The 23,772-nt window shown below is 41.4% G+C and overlaps 1 protein-coding gene across 2 annotated transcripts in view; it reads right to left on the bottom strand.

The window, feature by feature from the left end:
• Positions 1 to 11,006: 11,006 nt before the first annotated feature.
• LOC121023504 (zinc finger protein 418-like) overlaps positions 11,007 to 23,772 on the bottom strand; it is a 216,890-nt gene continuing 204,124 nt past the window's right edge. For both annotated transcript variants that reach the window (XM_040465444.1, XM_040465442.1), the window contains exon 3: positions 11,007 to 14,362. In XM_040465444.1, the coding sequence (XP_040321378.1) occupies positions 11,559 to 14,362 (2,804 nt within the window). In that variant the 3' untranslated portion in view covers positions 11,007 to 11,558. The remainder of the gene's footprint in view (positions 14,363 to 23,772) is intronic.

Below are 23,772 nucleotides of genomic sequence, written 5' to 3'. Positions count from 1 at the left end.
TGCCCTTATAGTGGCAAGGAAACTGTTAGAAAATGTTTCCTACATGGGGTATACCTTCCATAATTTCCAGTGACTGAGACATCCACTTCACTGGGAAAATCTTATAAGCTTTAATGAGTGCCATTCAAACCTTCTGGAGTTATCACTATCCATCAGGCAACATTGAGAGAACTAATGGAATCCTAAAACTTAAAATATCTAAGCTTGCTGAAAGTACTGGACCCCCTTGGCCTAAGGTATTGCCTCTGGCTCTGCTGACTATTTGCAGTACCCCTTTTGGAAAACATAGACTCATTCCATATGAAATAGTCACCAGTAAACCAGTGTTTACTGGCTGATCCCACATTCTGCTGATCCCTTGTTATCTCATACTAATATAACCAGTGATTCTAAGTTTTTCGTGTCTTATGCTAAAACCTATCACCAAAAGGTTAAAGAATCTTTCCCTGTTTCTAATTCCAATGATCCTGTTAGTCATAGTCTGGAGCCTGGTGACTGGGTATTTGGAAACATCACAAATGTTTCTCTAGAGAAAAACAGCTCTAGAGACCCATTGGAAAGGACCTTTCAAGTGCTCCTGACCACCAACACTAATTCAAAACTAGCTGTAATTGAGCCTTAGATACACATCTCACAGCTAAAGTCACCAGCTGACATCTGGTCCTATACAGACGCTGTAGACCTCCAAATAAAATCAACAAATAAGAGAAGCAGCTGACATTGAAGCAGATTGCTTCCATCCAAGATGCTGGATCAAGACTTCATACTTTAAGCATGAAATCTTTTATTCCTCACTTTTTTTCCTTTAATCTGGCATTGACCTGGAAAGATAACACGTTTATTAGTAACTCCCAGGCCACTGCTAAGGTTGAGGGAGGGTGACTTTTTCAGGCTTCTGGATTTGTCATCAAAGATACCAATCTTCCCATGAGACTAGAGACCTCCTAGTTCTCCCTGTGACCAATTACTCTTCTATTCTATTTGTAAATGCAAACTACAATCAACCCCCCTCCACCCCCTTAAGAAGTCTCTTACCAAATTCCACTTTTGTGTAAAGAAAAACCTATGCCTTGTTTTTACCTTCCTTCAATTATAACTGTATGTACCAAATTAGGCATAAATACTTTATATAAATCTTAGTATGTTTGTACCATCACCTTCCCTTGATTATCTATGTCAGATCTGCCCCTACTCACTAAAAGATCTCACCAGCAGTAAACATCCTTGCAAGGTATTTAGAAGGACTCACTCTTTTAGGCTAGATTTTCTTTCCATATGTGCTAAATGGCTCCTGGGGCATCTGGGTGGCTAGTCGGTTAAGCATCCAGCTCCTGATTTCAGCTCAGGTCATGATCTCACAGTTGATGGGTTCAACCCCCATATCGGGCTCTGCTCTGGCAGCATGGAGCCTGCTTGGGATTTTCTCTCTCTCTCTCTCTCTCTCTCTCTCTGCCCCTCCCCTGCTCATATTCTTTCCCTCTCTCTGTCTCTCTCTCAAAATAAATAAATAAATAAATAAACTTAAAAAACAAAAACAAAAACCTAAATGGCTCCTGGCTTGAATGGGTAGACACAGCAATCCCTACAAATGAATCCATGAACAGTACCACTTTTTTTTCCCCAAATTTTTATCTAAATCCTAGTTAACATACACTGGAATATTGTTTCAGTAGAATTAACTGATCACTTGCATACAACACCCAATGCTCATCATAACAAGTGCCGTCCTTCATACCCATCACCCATCTAGCCCATCTCCCACCCACTGCAGTACACTTCAAAGAGAACAGTTTGTGCGCTGACAGGATTTGTCTTTCCCTGTGAATGTTATCATTCTCCTTGGGCCTATGAACGCCTAGATAGCTAGCACACAGCAGGGCAATCCCTCTTAGGCTATCTAACTGCTTGTTTTCACAAGCAAACTAAGGCATCTTATTGATCAACTTCCTTGGCTTCACATTGTCAAGACAGACCTACAAGAAGGTATTCATGACTCAGGATTTGCTTCATTTGGCAGGGCCATACTTCCCTGGGTAGGAGTAAATGTAAAGGCAAATGTGATCAGAAAGCCCTTACCTCTGGTAGATATTATAGAATTTGTGCTAAGACAATAGCTTCTGAAAAAGATCTTCAGACTCTCTAACCAAAGTTGTTCTTAATAATAAAAGAGCTCTGGGCGCCTGGGGGGCTCAGTCAGTTAAATGTCCAACTTCGGCTCAGGTCATGATCTTGCAGCTCATGAGTTTGAGCCCCACATCAGGCTCTGTGCTGACACAGAGCCTGGAGCCTGCTTCGGATTCTGTGTCTCCCCCTCCTCTCTCTCTCTCTGTCTCCTCCCTCACTCTCTCTCTCAAAAATAAACATTAACTTTTTTTTTTTTTTTAATAGAAGAGCTCTTGATTATCTTCTACCTGAGCAAGGAGTTGTCTGTGCTGTGGCTAACACCACCTACTATAACTGGGTTAACACCTGCAGAAGTTGAGCTCAATTAGTTAACTTCAAAGAACAGCCATTTGGTGGCTTAAAAGGTGATTTCTTCCACAAGGCCTTCCTCTGACTTATTTTGGTTGGCTTGGTGTTAGGGACAGTGGCTCCAAAGTGCACTCCAAACAATGGGTATTAAACTGCGTACAATAATCTCCCTGATATGTTGTAGTCTCTCAAAATTATGCCTTCACCGCAGTTAACAAGAAGCAATTCTTCTTCTCTCTAGGTTTCCAGGATCCCTTAGGGAGCCGCATTGCATTCTCTGGTCAGCATGGAGAAAATCTCTGCAGCGGTCTCCACGGGCCCCCAACTACATTACCCAGAAGACCGCGCGCGGAGTTGAGCCAACGGAAGCATTTCCGCTGAAATTCATCGCTTATGTCGGGACTTCCGGTCTCCTCCCAGTGGTGGCTGCTTTGCTGCTCTAGGGTGTGTTCCGATTCTCCAGCGCCAGGTTGGGACCAAGGTGATAGAAGAGAAATGCGCGCGTGGCAGAGAGGAGGGTTCGCGACTCGGCGACGCCGCCCGGGCTGCCCACTCCGGGGCCGGGACAGGGACTGCCGGCCCGGGTGTCTGCTCCGCTCACAGAGTCCGATGGAGGCAGCCGCGCGCAGGGACCCGGCTGAGGTAAACGCGTGGCCCCCGGGTCCTCCCCCTCCCCCCAGACCCTCCAGGCCCGAGCGCAGGGCGCCTGCTCGCGTCCTTGCGGCCCAGGTTCCGGTGTCCGGGCCGGGGAGGCGCTCTTGGGCGGGGGCCCCGTGTATGAGCTCCGGCGTCACGGAGTGCGGGAGAGGGTTACAGGGGGGGCCGTCGCGTGAGGAATCGGGAGTGTAGGATCCACCCTCTGCCCTTGGGGAACAGAGGGTGTGCAGCGCAGTCACTGCTGTAGTAGCGGGCTGAGGTGTGGTACCTACGTCCCGAGGGCGCTGAGACCAGTGAAAGATCGTGAACAGGAAGACTCAAGTCCAGCCTTCCAAAGCCGCTCAGAGACCCCACTGGCATGTTCTCAGGGCTGTGGTTCCCTGTTAGTCTAAATTCCATTTTCCCAGCCCTTGAGTTTGGAGATCATGGAGAAACCCAAAGCCCAGGGACTGAAATCCATGTCAGGTTATATGTATATATATATATATATATATGTATATATATACATATATATATATATATATATATATATATATATATATATATATATATAAAACCATTTCTTGCAACCAGTGCAAACAGGTGAGGGTACTATGGGAGATGTACCAAGATGTGTAAGTTCTCAGGTAAAACTGAGCTGGGGATGGTCAGGAAACCACTAGCCTTTCTTTTGTGTGCGAACAAAGAGCAGGAGTGCAGAAGTCACAACTGGAATGGCTACCTGAGAAGCTGTGTGTCTGTCTACTCTGGAAGTGGTAAGAGATATGGATCAGAGGATGGGTGGTAAGATATGTCTGGAATATTTAATGCTCTAAGGCTGAGGGCATATTTATGAATTATACTTAGAACAAATGACATTTCTATAGCCGAGAATCCTTTTAAAATCATATGAAATATTCACATGGAAATGCAATAAAGTAAAAAAATCAATGGTAATCCTGTAGGAAGCTTTCTCCCAACTAAACATTTAGAGAAAATATCTTAATGAAATATAAATAAAAAATTGAAAAATAAATACTAAGAAATGTGACAAAAGAATTGAAAGAAATTGGGGCGTCTGGGTGGCTCAGTCGGTTGAGCATCCTACAACGGCTCAGGTCATCTCATGGTTCGTGACTTAGAGCCCCCTCATTGGGCTCTGTGCTGACAGCTCAGAGCCTGGAGCCTGCTTTGGATTCAGTGTCTCCCTCTCTCTCTGCCCCTCCCTGCCTCATGCTCTGTCACTCTCTCCCAAAAATAAACACTAAAAGCTTTTTTTAAAAAAATGGAAAGAAACCTAAAAACTTATGGGAATTGTGAAAAGCAGACCTAAATAAAAATAGATATAAGCCATTTTTGATATAGGAAGATTAGATATTATAAATAAAATTACTAAAAGACAATTCAAACAAAAATGCTAATATTCCTGAGGTTATTAAGTAAAATTGGGAGCCCAGAAATAAACCCACACTTATCTGATTAATCTATGACAAAGGAGGCAAGAACGTAGTATGGGGAAAAGACAGTCTCTTCAATCAATGGTATTGAAAATGGACACCTGCATGCAAAATAATGAAGCTGAACCACATTCTTTCACCATACAGAAACATAAACTCAAAATGGATTAAAGACCTAAACAGAAGACCTGAAATCATGAAACTACTAAAGGAAAACAGGCAGTAATCTCGTGTACATTGACCTCAGCAATACTTTTCTGAATATGTCTCTGCAGATGAGGAAAACAAAAGCAAAAATAAATAGGACTAAAACTAAAAACCTTTTGCATAGCAAAGGAAACCATCAACAAAAATGCAAAGGCAAGCTACTGAATCAGAAAAGACATTTGCTAATGATATATCCAATAAGGAGTTAATATCCAAAATTTGTAAAGAACTCACATACCTCAACACCAAAAAGCTCCAAATCAATTAAAAATGTCCAGAAGACCTGAATGGACAGTTTTCCAAGAAGACATACAGATGGCATGGGGCACCTGGATGGCTCAGTTGGTTAGGCATCTGACTACGGCTCGGGTCATGATCTCATGGTTTGTGAGTTCGAGCCTCATGTTGGGCTCTGTGCTGACAGTGCAGAGCCTAGAGCCTGTTTTGGATTCTGCGTCTCCTCTCTTTCTGCCTTCCCTCCCTTGCTCGCACTCTCTCTCTCTCTCAAAAATAAATAAACATTAAAAAAAAATTTAAAAAGTAGACATACAGATGACAAACAGACACATGAAAAGATGCTCAATATCACTCATCATCGGGGAAATGCAAATCAAAACCACAATGAGACATCACCTCACACCAGTCAGAATGGCTAGTATCAAAAAGACAAGAAGCAAGTGTTGGTGAAGATATGGAGAAAAGGGAACGCTCATGCAGTTAATGGGAATGTAAGTCGGTGAAGCTACTCTGGAAAGCAATATGGAGGTTCCTTGAAAAACTAAAAATAGAACGATACAGTCCAGTAGTTCCACTTCTGGATATTTACCTGAAGAAAACAAAAGCACTAATTCAAAAAGATTTGTGCACCCCTGCATTTATTGCAGCATCATTTACAATAGACAAGATATGGAAGTAACCAAAGTGTCCATTGATAGATGAATGGATAAAGATGTGGTATATGTACACAATGGACTATTACTCAGCCATAAAAAAAAAATGGAATCTTGCCATTCACGACAGTGTGTATGGATGTAGAGGGCATTATGCCAAGTGAAATAAGTCAAAGAAGGACAACTATCATATGATTTCACTTATGTGTGGGATCTAAAAAACAATACAACAAAGGAGAGAAACTGAATCATGGAAAACTAGTGGTTGCCAGGGAGGAAGGAGAAGAGGGATTTGCAAAATAGGTGAGGGGGATTGATTAGTACAAACTTCTCATTGTAAAATAAGGAAGTCCGAGACATGAAAATACAGCATGGGGAATACAGTCAATAATATTGTAATGACTTCGAATGGTGACAGATGATAACTACACTTATGGTGAGCGTTTCATGATGTATGTGTCAAATCACTATGTTGTACCTCTAAAACTAATATATTACATGTCAACTATACCTCAATTAAAAAAATTTTTTTAATGTATTTTAATGGGTAATAAATGGGGGTACCTGGGTGGCTCAGTTGGCTAAGCGTCTGACTCTTGATTTCAGCTCAGGTCATGATCTCACCTCATGGTTGGTAGGTTCAAGCCCTGTGTCAGGCTTCAGGCTGACAGCACAGAACATGCTTGGGGTGCCCTTCCCCTGCTTTCTCTCTCTCTCAAAATACATATAATAATAAATGTAACTTTATTGAGAAACCTTACATTTATATCTAGAAACTTATTCTAGAAGGAAAACCAGAATGGGTTAGTGGTACACAGTAGACAGCCTGGGAACACCTCTGACATCTACATACTGGTAAACGTTTAGAGACATACACGTATTAAATTTGATTATCAATTTGTAGAGAAAATAATGAAATATTAAGATGGATTTTGCAAATGAGAAGGAAAAAATCTCAGTTTACATCTCAGTTCAAATAGAAAATTAACTGCACCAATCCTAACATGAAAACAAAAAGCCTAAGATTATTTAAAAATTTTTAAAACAAAACTGCACTTGAAATGTTCAAGTCATGGGGTGCCTGGGTGGCCAGTCGGTTAAGTGTCCGACGTAAGCTCAGTTCATGGTCTCACCGTTGGTGAGTTCAAGTCCCACGTCAGGCCCTGTGCTGACAGCTCAGAGGCTGGAGCCTGCTTTGGATTCTGTATCTCCCTCTGTCTCAGCCCCTCCCCTGCTCACTCTCTGTCTCTCTCTCTAAAATAAATAAACATTTAAAAAAATTGTTTTAGGGGCGCCTGGGTGGCGCAGTCGGTTAAGCATCCGACTTCAGCCAGGTCACGATCTCGCGGTCCGTGAGTTCGAGCCCCGCGTCGGGCTCTGGGCTGATGGCTCAGAGCCTGGAGCCTGTTTCCGATTCTGTGTCTCCCTCTCTCTCCGCCCCCGCCCCCCGTTCATGCTCTGTCTCTCTCTGTTCCAAAAATAAATAAACGTTGAAAAAAAAATTGTTTTAAATGTCCAAGTCATTACAAAACAAGATCTCAATTTAAAGCCACAAAACATGCTTTTCACTTTTTAAAAATAAAAATATATGCAAAATACAAAAATACAACTAAAAAATTAACCACAAAAATAACACAGAATGTAAAACAGAACGGGTATTTTCAGTATTCACACAAGCCATAAAATATTAGGCAAAATTTTAAAACAATTTTTGTGGAAACTATCCAATATATGAAGATACACACACACACACACACACACACACACACACACACACACACACCTATACAAAAGTTTCATTTTGATTTCATTTTGATTTAAAAACTTCCCTTTAACCATTCAGAGCTAAAGTAGACTGAAAATTTTAAATGTTTCAAAAACATCCTAACTGTAGAAAACTTATAGAATACTTAATACTTTATCACTTACACTTTTACCAGCCACATTTCACTGAATTTTTAAAAAATGTATTTGGAAGCTTTCCAGTGCACTCAAATGAATATTCATTAAAATAAGAATGCTTTTTGTTTTTCCAACTATCATCTGTTGTTTACATCATATTAAACAATATAAATTTTAAATAAAACCTGCATTGAATTTTTAGGAAAGAAAAAAAGTGATCCTTAACGAACCCAGAAGGTAACTATGAAAAGAATCTCTGGTGTGGAATAACACACCTTTATAATAGTACTCATCATTTTGCATTTAAGCATCATGAATTTGTTTTAAGAGGGTGTGAGGAGAATTAATTCAGCAGTTAGGGCAAGTAGAGGTCCATAAGAAGAGCTCTCCCAGTATATATGAAAATGAATCAAAATATTTCTGTGATAATCCACCAATTGACAAGCATGCTCTTGGCTTCAGTTATAGAGTGATTCAGAAGAGAAAATAAACTAGGTCATATATAGATGGATTAGTCAAAGTTCTACAGTAAACATTGATTTATGAGGCACTCTATAGAACGAACAAAACTAGGGTATTACTAATGCAATATAAATGCCAATAAATCAGAGTTAAGCACAGTGAGAGAACTGTGAAAAAGGAAAGTTATGGAAATATTTATATTAAAAACTTGATATAAAACATCATATACAAACTCAAAGTCCTATGGGATTCCGGCATAAGTGCTCAGTGTTTTGTTACGTTTATTGATGCTCCCAGGAGCTCAAGTAAACCCCATCATCGCTTCTATGTCATAGTCAGCAAACAGGCTCAGGGGGCCCTAGCTAGTTGCTCAGATATTCCTAGCTGGGGAATCCACACCAAGACCTTGGTATTGTGCAGACCCTCCTCCCTACAGGTGGTTTTGGGGACTGATTTGGATCAGGGGCTTCTGGGCTTCTGAGACGCCCCATTTCTTTCCAGCACACACGTGGGAGCATAGGCGTCTGGTGGTAACTGGGAGAGCTACAGGTGCCTGGCCCTAGGATGCCCCCTACAGGTGGAGCTATACAGGAATGGACACAGCTCTTCACATCTTCCAAAGGACCAGGGGTGGGGCAGCTCCTAATGCCCATTATAGATAAGAGAAAACTGAGGCCCCCAATGGGCGCATTTGCCTGTGGGTCTTTGTTACGGCCAGGAATCCAAGAATTAAACATAGGCAGCTTGGACCAGGACCTGGGGAGTGTGATCAATGACCTCTACATCACTACCACCCCACCCTCCGCCCCGCCAGGTTTTGGGACTCAAAGTAAAGTCTAACCCAGCCCATCCTGATGCAATGTTATCGGCCACCTGCTCCAGCCCACCAACCAATGGTCACCGATGGTGATAAAGCAGGAAAATGGGTAAACCACTACAAAGAAAGGCTTTATTGTATTCCTCAATGACTGGACTTAAGAATGTGATGGAGAATATGTTAATAATGCAGAAAAAATTTAAAAGGGTACAGCATAAGTGTCCATCCCATTGTGAATTGTGCACACACACACTTGTTTCACTGTCCTGTTTCTTAAAGGAAATAGTCAAAGCTCAAAGAATAGTAAAAAGATATGTGCAGACATGTTACCAAAGATGTAGATAGCAAATGAACGTTGGAAAAAATGCCCATTGTGAATCCTTACAGAAATGCAATTTAAACAGAAAGTGAGATAACACTAAAAACTTATTAAAAGGACTAAAATTAAAATGATTGGCCAAACAGAGGAAATGGAACTCTGAGACACTGCTGGGAAGATGCAAAATGTAGAATCAAAAGTAAAACATTTACCTACCCTGTGACCCAGACATTACACTCTAAGTTACTGACAGAAGATCAAGGAAACATACATTCACATAGGGAGCACTAATGTTTATACTAGCCTTATCTTCAGTAGTCAAAATCTAGAAAAAAAAAAAAATCCTCGTACACTGATAAATGGATAAACTGGTATATCCAAAAATATTACTTGGCAAAAACGAATAAAACCCACTACTCACATAGTATCATTGATGAGTCTCTAAGTAATTGTGACACATAAATTCCAAACATAAACTCAATCTGTCTATTGTAGGAGAAACAAATGGTTACCTACAGAGGTGGGATGCAAAGATTATAAAAGGACCTAAGTAAACATACTGTGACAGATATGGTTATTATCAGGACTATGATGATGGCTTTAGAGGTTCAGAACTATGTCAAAACTTATAAAATTATACTTTAAATATATGCAGGTTAGTACATGTAGGCTATATCTTGAATAAAGCTCAAGAGAGACTGTCCCACTTTTTTTGGAAAACAGGTTTGGCAACCTGTTTGGCACACTGACTCCATCAATCTTCCCCACGCCTATGGGGGTATCACCTCAGTGGCAGCAAATGTGGAGAACAGTGAAGAATATTTCCATACAAGTCAACAGGAATGCTCCACATCCCCGGAATATAGATCCTCCTTTATCTTTTTTTTCTTTTCCTGTCTGTGTGATAACGGCTTTGAGGCAAACATCACAGAATCCACAAAACCTTTTGATTATTTTAATTTTTATTTTTTTCTCTGACAATTACTTTAGCTACATAAGATAAATGTGCCCGGAGGTCCTGAGATTTGTGTACACACTGATCCTGCAAAGTCATAGTCACAGAAACTTTCCTGGACACATTTTTAGAAGAGGCACATTCCATCAAGTTGGCTGCAGTTTCCTTCACTCCCTATTAAGCCAGTGTTTCTTTATGAATTATGGTTTCCCCAGATGCCTGTGGTCTTACAACCAGTGACCCTGGCCCAATGGATTGTGGACATCAGGGCACATGGCTGTTTGCAGAGCTGTGGAAGAAAACACCTCAACAGTACTGACATCCCCTGTGATAGCTCCTCTGAGTAAGTGAAAAATTCATGCTGCTTTCAAAAGCCTCTGAGGGTCTCACACTTGTCCCCTGCTTGGGGTCATCACTGAGACTCCTAAAACACAAAGCATCCAGACCTCAAATGAAAACCAGAAAGCCCTGCAGTTTTTCAGAGGTTGTGGGGCAGTGATACAGATTTGGTCACGGCTGGCAAGCTACTTTCTGCCATCATCCTCTCCCTCCTCAGGCATGGACAATTTGAGACTCCTAAAAAGTTCACCCTCTAATGGTTGTTGAGCCCAAATCTGTTTATAAACCACCCCACAGAGTAAGTAGAACATTCAAGATTAAAAAGGATTTAAAAAGTAAGGCCTCGAGGGGCACGTGGGTGGCTCAGTTGGTTCAGCATCTGACTTTGGCTCAGCTCATGATCTTATGGTTTGTGGGTTTGAGCCCCACATAGGGCTCTGTGCTGACAGCTCAGAGCCTGGAACCTGCTCCAGATTCTCTCTCTCTTGGCTCTCTCCCACTCGTGTGTGCTCTAAAAAATAAACATTAAAAAAAAAAAGGGCCTTGATTATTGTTTAAGCCAAAGCAATGTGCAGCAGACCACTCTCAAGTTTGTGACTTGGAAACTGGAAAAACATCTCACAAATATCACAGGAGACCATCATGTTCCTGAAAAAGGTAGTTATTCTCTGTAAGCTGCCAGCCAAACTCATATTCTCTGGGTCATCAATGATTCAGGTTCAGGCTGAAGGTAGTCAAGATGGGGAAGCTGACCCCTAAGGGCTCAGGTTACTCCTAATTTGCTCCAATTCATGAGGGAACAAAGGTCAGCCTCCCTGAACACACTGTGGTGGTAAAGTAATACACACCTTGGGGACCTGCCAGGCGGTAGAGGAGAACAGGCTTTGGGCACAAGATCTAGCTGTGACCTAAATCTGGAAAGAGCCCTGAACAGTATGGAAAGTGCAACATATTTACACAAGCTTACCATGTCAATGAAACTTACAAGGGATCTCCCCACTGAGCATGTTTAGATGTCTGAGATTCAGTCCAGATAGAGGACTCCTCAAAGCTCCCTCCAGAGTTGTTACAGTGGATAGGAAATTGAACATTCCCCGCACACCTAAGGCCTTTCTCTAGTGTGAACTCTCTGATGTTGAGAGAGTGTAGATTTTCGTGTAAAAAATTTCCCACATTCACTGCACTCATAAGGCCTTTCTCCAGTGTGACCTCTCCGGTGTTGACTGAATTGGGAACTATCCCTGAAGGATTTTCCACATTCGCTGCACTCATAAGGCCTTTCTCCAGTGTGAACTCTCTGATGGTAACGTAGCTTGGAGCTAGAGATAAAAGATTTCCCACATTCACTACACCCATAAGGCCTGTCTCCTGCATGAACTCTTTGATGATAACGAAGAGTGGAACTGGAAGTAAAAGACTTCCCACATTCACTGCATTCGTAAGGCCTTTTCCCTGCATGAACTCTCTGATGGTAAGAGAGGGTAGCGCTACTGGTAAAAGACTTCCCACATTCACTGCACACATAAGGTCTTTCTCCTGTGTGAACTCTCTGGTGTCGAATCAGTATGGAGCTGTTGGTAAAAGATTTCCCACATTCACTGCACTGATAAGGCTTTTCTCCTCTATGAACTCTATGATGATAACCAAGGCCAGAGATAGATGTAAAGGATTTCCCACAAGCACTACACTCATAAGACCGTTCGCTATTATGAATTCTCTGGTGTATTGACAGGGAAGATTTTTGGCTAAAAGTCTTCCCACATTCACTGCACTCATAAGGCCTTTCTCCCGTGTGAGTTCTCCGGTGTTTATTGAATTGTGATCTATCCTTAAAGGATTTCCCACATTCACTGCACTCATAAGGTCTTTCTCCACTGTGCACTCTGTGATGATAACGAAGGCTGGCACTAAAGGTAAAAGATTTCCCACATTCACTGCACTTGTAAGGCCTCTCTCCTGTGTGAACTCTCTGATGGTAACGGAGGGTAGAACTGGAGGTAAAAGATTTCCCACATTCACTGCACTCATATGGCCTTTTACCTTCATGAACTCTTTGATGGTAACAAAGTGTGGAGCTACAGGTAAAAGATTTCCCACATTCATTGCACACATACGGTTTTTCTCCTGTGTGAACTCTCTGGTGTTGAATCAGGGTCCACCTATTATTAAAAGATTTCCCACATTCACTACACTTGTAAGGCCTTTCTCCTGTGTGAACTCTCTGATGTAAAATAAGGTTATTTCTTCGGATAAAGGATTTCCCACATTCACTACACTCGTAAGGCCTTTCTCCAGAATGAACTCTATGATGATAATGGAGGTCAGATCTAGAAATAAAAGATTTCCCACATTCGTTACACTCATAAGGCCTTTCTCCAGTGTGAACTCTCTGGTGATAACGGAGGGCAGAGCTAGTAGTAAAAGATCTCCCACATTCACTGCACTCATAAGGCCTCTCTCCAAGGTGCCCTCGATGATGATACTGGAGGGTGGAGCTACAGGTAAAAGATTTCCCACATTTATTGCACACATACGGCTTTTCTCCTGTGTGAATTCTCCGGTGTCGAATGAGTGTCCACCTATTGTTAAAAGATTTCCCACATTCACTACACTCATAAGGTCTTTCTCCAGTGTGAACTCTGTGGTGATAACGCAGGCTGGAACTAAAGGTAAAAGATTTCCCACATTCACTACACTCATAAGGTCTTTCACCTGAGTGAACTCTTAGGTGTATAATGAGGTTATTTCTTCGGGTAAAGGACTTGCCACATTCACTGCATTCATAAGGCCTCTCCCCGGTGTGAACCCTGTGATGATAACGGAGAGCAGTACGAGTGATAAAGGATTTCCCACATTCACTGCATTCATAAGGCCTTTCTCCAGAATGAACTCTCTGATGATAACGGAGGTCAGACCTAGAGATAAAAGACTTCCCACATTCACTGCACTCATAGGGCCTTTCCCCTGTGTGAGATCTCTGATGATAACTTAGGGCAGAGATAGAGGTAAAAGATTTTGCACAGTCACCACACTTATAAGGCCTTTCTCCAGTTTGAACTCTACATGGAATCAACACTGAGCTCTGACTAAAAGATTTTGCACATTCACCACACATATAACTGTTTTCTCCACCGTGCCATCGCTGGGGATGAATGAGAACGGATTTGTGGCTTAAAGATTTCCCACATTTGCTGCACTTGTATTGCCTGGATCCAGAGTGAGTCTTTCCATGCTGACTGAGGGTTGAGCTTTGCCGAAGGGATTTTCCACATTCATCAAACTCATGATGCCTTTTTCCAGTATGCAATCTCTGGTGGATAACAAATGAAGATTTGTAGCTGAATGTTTTCCCACATTCACTGCACACAAAACACTGGTCCTGAGAAAGCGTGTGTTTGGGACCGAAGGCTTTCTTGCATTCTCCCCAGGTGTAATGACTTTTTCTGCTCTGTATAGTTGCCCTGCACTGGCTGATTATGTTTAGCTTTTCTCCAGTATGAACGGCCCCTTGTTGCAGATGCCCCGAGCCAGGCAGGAAGTCTTTCTCAATCTCTCCACAGGTAAAGGGCTTTCCTGAATCATGGAATCCACAGCTCTTCACACAAGAGGTCCTGTCCACACTGCTTCTGAATGGTTTCACTCCCATGTGCTGCTCTGGCTGCTGCTGAGAGTTTACGCTGAAATAAAATCGTTTTGCGCATGCCCCACACCTCAACAGTTTCTGGCTGCTTGGCTTTCCCTGGTGCTCAGCCAAGTGGAAAATGTCTCTCAAGACCGGACCACACATCTCACAGGGGTGGGTCTTCCGGGAAGACAGAGCTGCCTTGGGTGTGCTGGCCTGTGACACACCTACAGAAACGCTCTGTTCAAGGGGTGCCTCCGCATCCTCTGCTCCACAGCAGCAACCTGAACGCAAAGAAACTCTCATGAAATACATGGTGACTACAGTGAGGGGTAAGCCCGTCATGCATATGCACCTGTCTCGTGTAGGCACAAGTTTATGGGATGCTTTTCCAGACACAGGAGTTGGAATTCAGTTGTGCATTACTGGGATCCTAAGGTCACAGACTGGTGGATAACCCACCAGGGAAGGAAACAAAGACAGCATATGAGACAAGGAAGAGAGATGAGGACTACAACTCGTTTCTCTGCCAACGGTTATTGGCAGGACCTTTGCCACTACTGATGAGATGCTGAGTAGAAGCATGCATCCAAGCCCACTAAAATCCAGCTGCAACAGATTAGCTGCTGTTCCATGTCATTGTAAGGACACGTGAATATCTCATGGCTAATGCTGGAGCACACAGAAAGAACACTGAGAGAAATGGGTGAGATGAGGAGTCAGAGAGGTGATGATCATCACTGCACTGAAAGTCACAGTAGAAACGATGAGAAGAACCAAGAAATTGGCAAAGTGTCAAGCCAGAGAAGAAAAAGGTAGTAATGAAGTGCGGCCAGTGGAAATGACATGAAAAGTGGGGGTGAATAAAGACAGGTTTCTGGTGTAATCTGAGCACATCCCTGATGGCACACTCTCTCCAGCCATTCACCAGGACCAGCCCATCCCTTCCCCCGCTGAGTCCACCTTGCCACATCTGGAGTCATGTCCATCCTGTAATACGCAAGGACTCTTCTCTGTAAGCCCTGAGCAACTACCTGGGACATGGATGATACAAGTCCTAAGGGAAAAACAGGACAAATGAATAGCCAGCCCTGTCCCAGGGCTGTCCAGCACACAAGAGGCCTAGAAAAAAGAGCAAGGTAGATGATGTCAGCATGACAGCAGAGGAAACCAGCCTTTGACCTTAGCAGGTTTAGGAGTCCAATTAAGAGGGGCGGCTGGCTATCAACAATATCCAAATTATGGAAAGAACCCAATGTCCTTCGACTAATGAAAGATGATGTGGCATGTGTACGTACGTACATACATGTGTACACACACACACACACACACACACACACACAGAGGAATATTACTCAGTGATCAAAAGGAATGCAATCTTGCCATTTGCAATAATGTGGATGGAAATAGAGTATATTATGCTAAGTGAAATAAGTCAGAGAAAGACAAATATTCTGTGATTTCATTCATATGTGGAATTTGAGAAACAAAACAGATGAACACAGGGGAAGGGAAGGAAAAATAAATAAGATAAAAACAGAGAGGGAGACAACCATAAGAGACTCTTAAATACAAAGAACAAACTGAGGGTTGCTGGAGGAGAGGTGGGCGAAGGGTGGACTAAATGGGTGATGGGCATTAAGGAGGATGCTTGTTGGGATGAGCACTGAGTGTTATATGTAAGTGATAAATCACTGAATTCTACTCTTGAAACCATTATTACACTACATGTTAACAACCCTGGACTTAAATGAAATTTTTAAAACATTTTTAACAAGAGGGGCACCTGGGTGGCTCAGTTGGTTAAGCATCCGACTCCTGATTTCAGCTCAGGTCATGATCTCACAGTTCATGGGACTGAGCCCCACGTTGGGCTCTGCACTGACAGCGTGGAGCCTGCAGGGGATTCTCTCTCTACCTCTCTCTCTGCCCTTCCCCTTCTTGCTTTCTCTAACACATTAAAAAAATATTAAAAAACAGTCCAATTAAGACACAACAGCAACACAAGGGAGCACACAAAAAGGAGAATAACCACAAAAAGGATTGATGGGGACACTGGCTTAGTGAAGACACCTCGAGAGACAGAAAATAAGGGTGGGCACTATATGTGTCAGCCAAAGGGGTGATGCCACTGCATTCTGCAGTGGCCTACTCTACAGGGGACCCCAGCAGCCACTGCTGCAAACCTCAACAAGTCCCACTACAGCTGTGGACTATCACAGGTTAGACAGCAGAAGTGTCCAGGTGTTTGTAGACATGGACCCCAGATGTCTGCTGTGCACAAGACCCTGGCAGCTTTTGCACTAACATGACCGACAGCTGACACCATGGGGACCTGCCAGGGAATAATAACTGAGCTGCCCCCTCTGCCACAAAAGGAGCTACTTCTCCACCCCGGGAGCAGAGCTGGCACTCACATCAAACCCGCACACACCCTGGACCCAAGAGATGCAACTGCTCCGTGGTTGCCCCTATTCCATAACCTGACTCCATGGCTGTCACCTGAGTGCCCAAGCCTCAAGTACCAAAGCCATGGACACTGTGGGCTAGCCAGCTCCTCAAAACCCAGAGACACTGTCTAAATGTACCCATGCTCCTGTCACAGGTTCCATCAATGCTCAGTGTCCAACCGCATCTCACATAGCACACTCAACACTGCTGCAGACTATTTGGCATCTGGGACCCTAGAACTGCTAATGCTCTGTGTCAGTTCACACCCTAGAAACCAGACCTGTACCTGCTCTGCAGGTGCCTGCACATCAGACACCAATGCTACCACCACCACGAAGACACCCAAGAGCTGGACTGGGCATCAAGATGGGAACCCCATGGCCAAAATACTTCCTGTGGGAGAAAGGGTTTCTCTACTACTGTGGACACACAGAGCCTTAGCTATTGAGGACTCCTGCAATCTTTCTAACATTGATCTCAGATGACAGAGCTGCAGACACTAAGCCTCTTGGCCATCTTGTAGTGGGAACTGCCACACACAGGTAAAGATCTTCCCCACTAAAACCTTTCTGTAAGGTCTAGAAGTGACTACTCCATGAAATGTACAGACATCAATGCAAGGCTACAAGAAACACAAAAAAATCAAGGAAACAGAAAACCCCCAAAGGAACACAGTAATTTATCCATCACCCTAACAAAATGCAGATCTATGAACTGTCAAAGAATTCAAAATAATTGTCTTAAGGGAGTTCACTGAGCTACAAGAAAATACAATTTAATGAAATAAGGAAAACAATTACAAAAGATTTTCAACAGACAGATACAAAAATATAAAAAAGAACCAAACAAATTACGGCATACTATATTGTACACCTGAAACAAATATAACACTGTATGTTAACTATACTGGAATTTAAATTTAATAATAAAAAAAGTTAAGGTGAAGAATACAATGAATGAAACAAACCAAAAAATACAGAAGAGAGAATCAGCAGCCAACCTGATCAATCAAAAGAATGAATCTGAAAAGAAAAAAAAAAAAAAAGAAAATCTGAAACTGAAGATATTTTGAAATTATTCAAATTAGAAAAAAGACAACCAAAAAAATGAATAAGGAAAGTCTGTGTGGATTATACATCATAAAACAATATTTGCATTATGGTGGTCCTGAAGGAGAAGACAGACAGACAGAAAGGGACAGAAATCTCATTTAAACAGTCACAGATTATAAAATAATGGATGAAAACTTCCCATATCTGGGGACAGACATGAACATACAGGTATATGATGCTCATAAGTCCCCAAAAAGATTCAAACCAAAGAGGACTTTACCAAGACACATTACAGGGGCACCTGGTTGGCTCAGTCAGAAAAGCATGAGACTCTTGATCTTGGGGTCATGAGTTCAAGACACATGTTGGATACAGAGATTACTTAAAAATAAAATCTTTAAAAAAAAAAAGAAAAAAGAAAAAAAGACGACACATTACAGTGACCCTTAAGAACAACATGGGTTCGAACCGTGTGGATTAATTTATAAGCAGACTTTTTCCAGTAAATACAGTAAAATACTATAAATGTATTTACTCTTCCTTATGATTTTAGCATATTCTTTTCTCTGGCTTACTTTAATGTAAGAATACAGTAGATGTATAATGTACAAAATATGAGTTAATTTATGTTATTAGTAAGGCTTTGGTGAAGAGTAGGCTAATAGTAACTAAGTTCTGGGAGAAGTCAAAAGTTATACATGCATTTTTGGCTGCATGGGGGTTAGCGTCCCTAACCCCTGTGTTGTTCAAAGGTCAACTATATGGGGCACCTGGGTGGCTTCGGTTAAGAAGGCTCAGGTCATGATCTCAGTTTGTGAGTTCAAGTCCCGTATCGGGTGAGCTGGAGCCCTGCTTCAGGTGAGCATGAACCCCAGGTGAGCCCCAATTCTCTCTCCCTCTCTCTCTATGCCCCTCGTGGGATTCTCTCTTTCTCTCTGCCCCTTGCTCACTTGTGCCTTCTCGCTCTTAAAAAAAAAAAAAAAAAAAGTCAACTATATAATAAAAATTGAAATATAATGACAGAGAATTTGAAAGCTGTGGGAAGAGAACTCACACAAGGGAACCCCCCCCCCCACAACCTCCATTAGGGTATGAGTAGTGTTCTTAGCTGTAACACTGAATACTAGGAGAGTGGCATGGTGTGTTCTATAAATGCTGAAACAAAGAAACTGCAAACCAAAAATACTTTACTAGCAAAGTTGTCATTCAGAAATAAAGGAGAACTGCTTTCCTAGACGAACAGAAGCTAAGGGAGTTCACCACTTGATGTACCCTACAGAAGATGCTACAACAGTTCTTCAAGCGAAATGAAAGTATGCTAATTAGTAACATGAAAATATAGAATACACTGGTAAATGCAATTGTATAGTCATAGTCAAAATACAGGAGTCCCTCATCCATTTCACTTTCCATGGTTTCACTTACCCATGGTCAACCATAGTCCAAAAGCAAATGGGGGCACCTAGGTAGTGCAGTCAGTTAAGCGTCTCTTCATCTCGGCTCAGGTCATGATCTCACAGTTTGTGAGTTTAAGCCCTGCATTGGATTCTGTGCTGACAGTACGGAGCCTGCTTGGGATTCTGTCTCTCCCTCTATCTGCCCTTCCCCATTTGTGCTATCTCTCAAAATAAATAAACTTTAAAAAAAAGTTGCAAAAGTAAATGATCCTCCTTCATTATAACAGTTCAGAGGGTCTCTAGTAGCCTAATGCTATGTCACAATGCCTAGATCATTCACCTCACTTTATCTCATCATTCTTGATGAGGCATTCTTTTTTTCGTTAAGTTTATTTATTGAGAGAGAGAGAGAGAGAGAGAGCGCGCACATGTGAGTGGGGGGAGGGACAGAAAGAGAATCCCAATCAGGTTCTGTGCTGTCAGTGTGGATCTCAATGCGGGGCACAAACCCACAAACCATGAGATCACGATGTGAATCAAGAGTCAGACGCTCAGACTTGAGCCACCCAGCTGCCCCAAGATTATTTATGTAAGCCTCATGGTAACCACAAAGCAAAAACCTATAGGAGATACAAAAGAGAAAGGAATGGAAGCATAAGACCACGGGAAATCATCAGATCACCAAGGAAGACAGCAAAAGATGAAGAAGATACTACAACACTCTGAGACGATAATTAACATGGCAACAGTAGGTCCTAATAGAATTCTCCAATCAAAAGACAGAGTGGCTGAACTCAAAACAAAACATGACCCAACTATATGCTGCCAACACTAGAGTAACTTCAGCCTTAAGGACACACAGAAGCTGAAAGTGAAGGAATTGAGAAAGATAGTCCACACAAGTAGAAACCAAAACAGAATAGGGGTAGCTATACTTATAGGAGATACAACAGACTTTAAGTTAACAACTGTCAAGAGACAAAGAAGGTCATTACATAATGATAAAGGAATGAAATCATAAAGAGAATGCACGAATTTTATGTATATATGCATCACACATCAAAGCATCTAATTTAGTATTAAGCAAATTCGACTAGATCTGAAGACAGAAAAGACAGCAATCAGATATTAATTATCAATATCCCCCTTTCAACAACAGGCAGATAGATATCCAGACAAAAAATACTAATAAGGATATATCTGAATTGAACATTCTGGTCCAAATGGATGGAAAAGACATATATAGAACATTCCATTTCACTATAGCAGCATACACACTCTCAAGTGACACAGAATATTCTCTAAGATAAATCACATGTCAAACAAGTCTTAACAAATTTCAGAAGACTGAAATTCTGTCAAGTACCTTTTCCTAACAATGGATGAAACTAGAAATCAGTAACATGAGGAAACTTAACAATTCAAATATGTGGACATTAAACAACACATGCCTATCCAATCAGTTGGCCAAAGGATAAATCAAAAGCAAAATAAAAAAGTATCTTAAGAAAAACAAAAGTGGAAACAAAATCTATGGAATGTGAGGGGTGCCTGGGTGGCTCAGTCAGTTGAGTGTCCGACTTCGGTTCAGGTCACGATCTCACAGTTCATGAGTTCAAACTCCGCATTGAGTCTGATGCTGTTAGCACAGAGCCTGCTTCTGAACGTCTGTCCCCCTCTGTCTCTGTCCCTCCCCCCCGCTCACGCTAAGATAAAAATAAACATTTAAAAGTATCTATATGGAGGGCACCTGGGTGGCTCAGTTGAAGTGTCTTCCTTCCGCTCAGGTCATGATCTCGCAGCTTGTGAGTTCAAGCCCCACATTGGGCTCTTTGCTGTCAGCATAGAGCCTGCTTCAGGTGCTCTGTCCCCCTCTGCCACTGCCCCACTCACACTCTCTCTCTTAAAAATAAACAAACATTAATACATACATACATACATACATACATACATAAAAATATCTATATAGAATGTGAAAAGTCAGTTCTAAGAAAAAAGTTTAGAGCAATAAATGCTGGCTCTTAAAAAAAGAAAAGAAAAGAAAAGATCTCCAAGAAACAACCTAACTTTACACCTTAAGAAACTAGAAAAATAACAAACTAAGACCAAAGTTAGAGAAACAAAGGAAAACACAAAGATCAGACCAAAAATAAAATAGAAACTAGAAAAATAAAAAGACAAACAATACTAAGAGCTGGTTTTCTGAGCAGAAACTTGAAAAACCTTTAGTTAGAACAAAGGCAAGACTCAAATAAATTAATGCAGAAATATAAGAGGAGAAATTGCAAGCGAGAGCACAGAAACACAAAGGATCATAAAACACTATTATGAACTATATACACCAACATATTAGATAACATAGAATAAAGTCCTACAAACATACAACCTACCAACACTGAATTGTAAGACATAAAATCCAAATGACAAGGAAATTGATTCAGAAATCAAATATCTCCCAACAAAGAAAAGGTCATGACCACAAGATTTCTATCAACATCTTTTTTTTTTTTTAATATGAAATTTATTGTCAAACTGGTTTCCATACAACACCCAGTGCTCATCCCAACAGGTGCCCTCCTCAATACCCATCACCCACCCTCCCACCCCCCATCAACCCTCAGTTAGTTCTCAGTTTTTAAGAGTCTCTTATGTTTTGGCTCCCTCCCTCTCCAACCTTTTTTTTTTTTCCTTCCCCTCCCACATGGTCTTCTGTTAAGTTTCTCAGGATCCACATAAGAGTGAAAACATAAGGCATCTGTCTTTCTCTGTATGACTTATTTCACTTAGCATAACACTCTCCAGTTCCATTCACGTTGCTACAAAAGGCCATATTTCATTCTTTCTCATTGCCACGTAGTTCCATTGTGTATATAGACCACAATTTCTTTATCCATTCATCAGTTGATGGACATTTAGGCTTTTTCCATAATTTGGCTATTGTTGAAAGTGCTGCTATAAACATTGGGGTACAAGTGCCCCTACGCATCAGCACTCCTGTATCCCTTGGGTAAATTCCTAGCAGTGCTATTGCTGGGTCATTGGGTAGATCTATTTTTAATTTTTTGAGGAACCTCCACATTGTTTTCCAGAGTGGCTGTACCAGTTTGCATTCCCACCAACAGTGCAAGAGGGTTCCTGTTTCTCCACATCCTCATCACCATCTAGTCTCCTGATTTGTTCATTGTAGCCACTCTGACTGGCGTGAGGTGGTACCTGAGTGAAGGATTAAACTCTCAAGTTCTTCCAAAAATTTGAAGAGGAAGGGATCATTTTCAAATTCATTTTAGAAGACTAGAATTAGGACACCAAAACACCTTACAAGAAAACAAAATTACAGGCCAACATCTCTAATGAACATAGATGTAAAAAAGCTCAACAAAATCCTAGCAAACCAAATTCAACAGTATATGAAAAGAATCATAAACTGTGACCAAGTGATATTTATCCCTGGGATACAAGGGTGGTTCCTCATAAGTAAATTGGTAAATGTGTTCTATCTTATAAAAGAGTGAAGACCAAAACTCATATGATCACATGAACAAATATTAAAAAAAAAAAAAAAAAAGCATTTCACAAAATTCAGAATCCTTTTATGATAAAACTCCCCAAAATTAGGTAAAGAAGACATACACCACAATACACAAAGGCCACATATAAGCCCACAGCTAAAAGCACATTCTACAGTGAAAAGGTAAAAACTTTTACTCTATGATCAGGAATGAGACAAGGATGTCCACTCTCATAACTGCTATTCAGAATTGTACTGGAAGTCCTACCTGGAACAATCAGAGATGAAAAAGAAAGGCATCCAAATCAGAAAAGAAGTAAAACTGTTTGTAGATGACATAGATCTTGTATAAAGCAAACTACAAAAAGTCCACCAAAAAACTGTCAAAATGAATAAACTCAGTAAATTTACAGGATAAGAAATCTACATACAAAAATCACATATGCCCATTACTAACAATGAAATATCTCGAAAGAAATTAAGAAATCAATCCCATTTACAATAGCATTTAAGAAATAAAATACTTAGGAATACATTTAGCCAAGCAGATGAAAGATATATACAATGAAAACTGTAAGACATTAATGAGAGAAATTGAAGACACAAATAAATGGAAAGATATCCTATGTTTGTAGACTGAAAGAATCACTATTAAAATATTTCTACTACATAAAGCAACCTAAAATTCACTACACTCTACCAAAATTCCAGTGGGATTTTTTACCAGAAACAGAACCAGAATCCTAAAATTCGAACCACAAATGACGTCAAATAGAGAAATCTTGATTACAAAGATCAAAGTTAGAGGAATCACATTTGTAATTTCAAACTATACCAGAAAACAATAGTAATCAAAATATTATGGTACTGGAATTAAACAAAACAAAACAAAACATGCAGGGGCCCCTGGGTGGCTCATGGTTAAGCATCTTACTCTTGATTTTAGCTCAGGTCATGATCTCATGGTTCATAAGATCGAGCCCCGAGTAGGGCTCTGTGCTGACAGTGCAGAACCTGCTTGGGATTCTCTCTCCTTCTCTCTCTGCCTCTCCTCCACATGCTTGCTCTCTCTCTCTCTCTCAAAATAAAATAAACAAGCATTTATAAAAGTGCTACTCCAGGGGTACCTGGGTGGCTCAGTTGGTTAAGCATCCTACTTCGGTTCAGGTCACGATCTCAAGGTTTGTGAGCTCGAGCCCCGCATCCAGCTCTATGCTGACAGCTCAGAGCCTGAAGCCTCCTTCAGAGTCTGTGTCTCCCTCTCTCTCTGCCCCCCCCACTCACAT

The sequence above is a fragment of the Herpailurus yagouaroundi genome, unplaced genomic scaffold, assembly GCF_014898765.1.
Source record: "Herpailurus yagouaroundi ecotype Mexico unplaced genomic scaffold, PumYag 557, whole genome shotgun sequence".
NCBI classification, from domain to species: Eukaryota; Metazoa; Chordata; class Mammalia; order Carnivora; family Felidae; genus Herpailurus; species Herpailurus yagouaroundi.
This window is presented reverse-complemented; position numbering and strand designations above follow the sequence as displayed.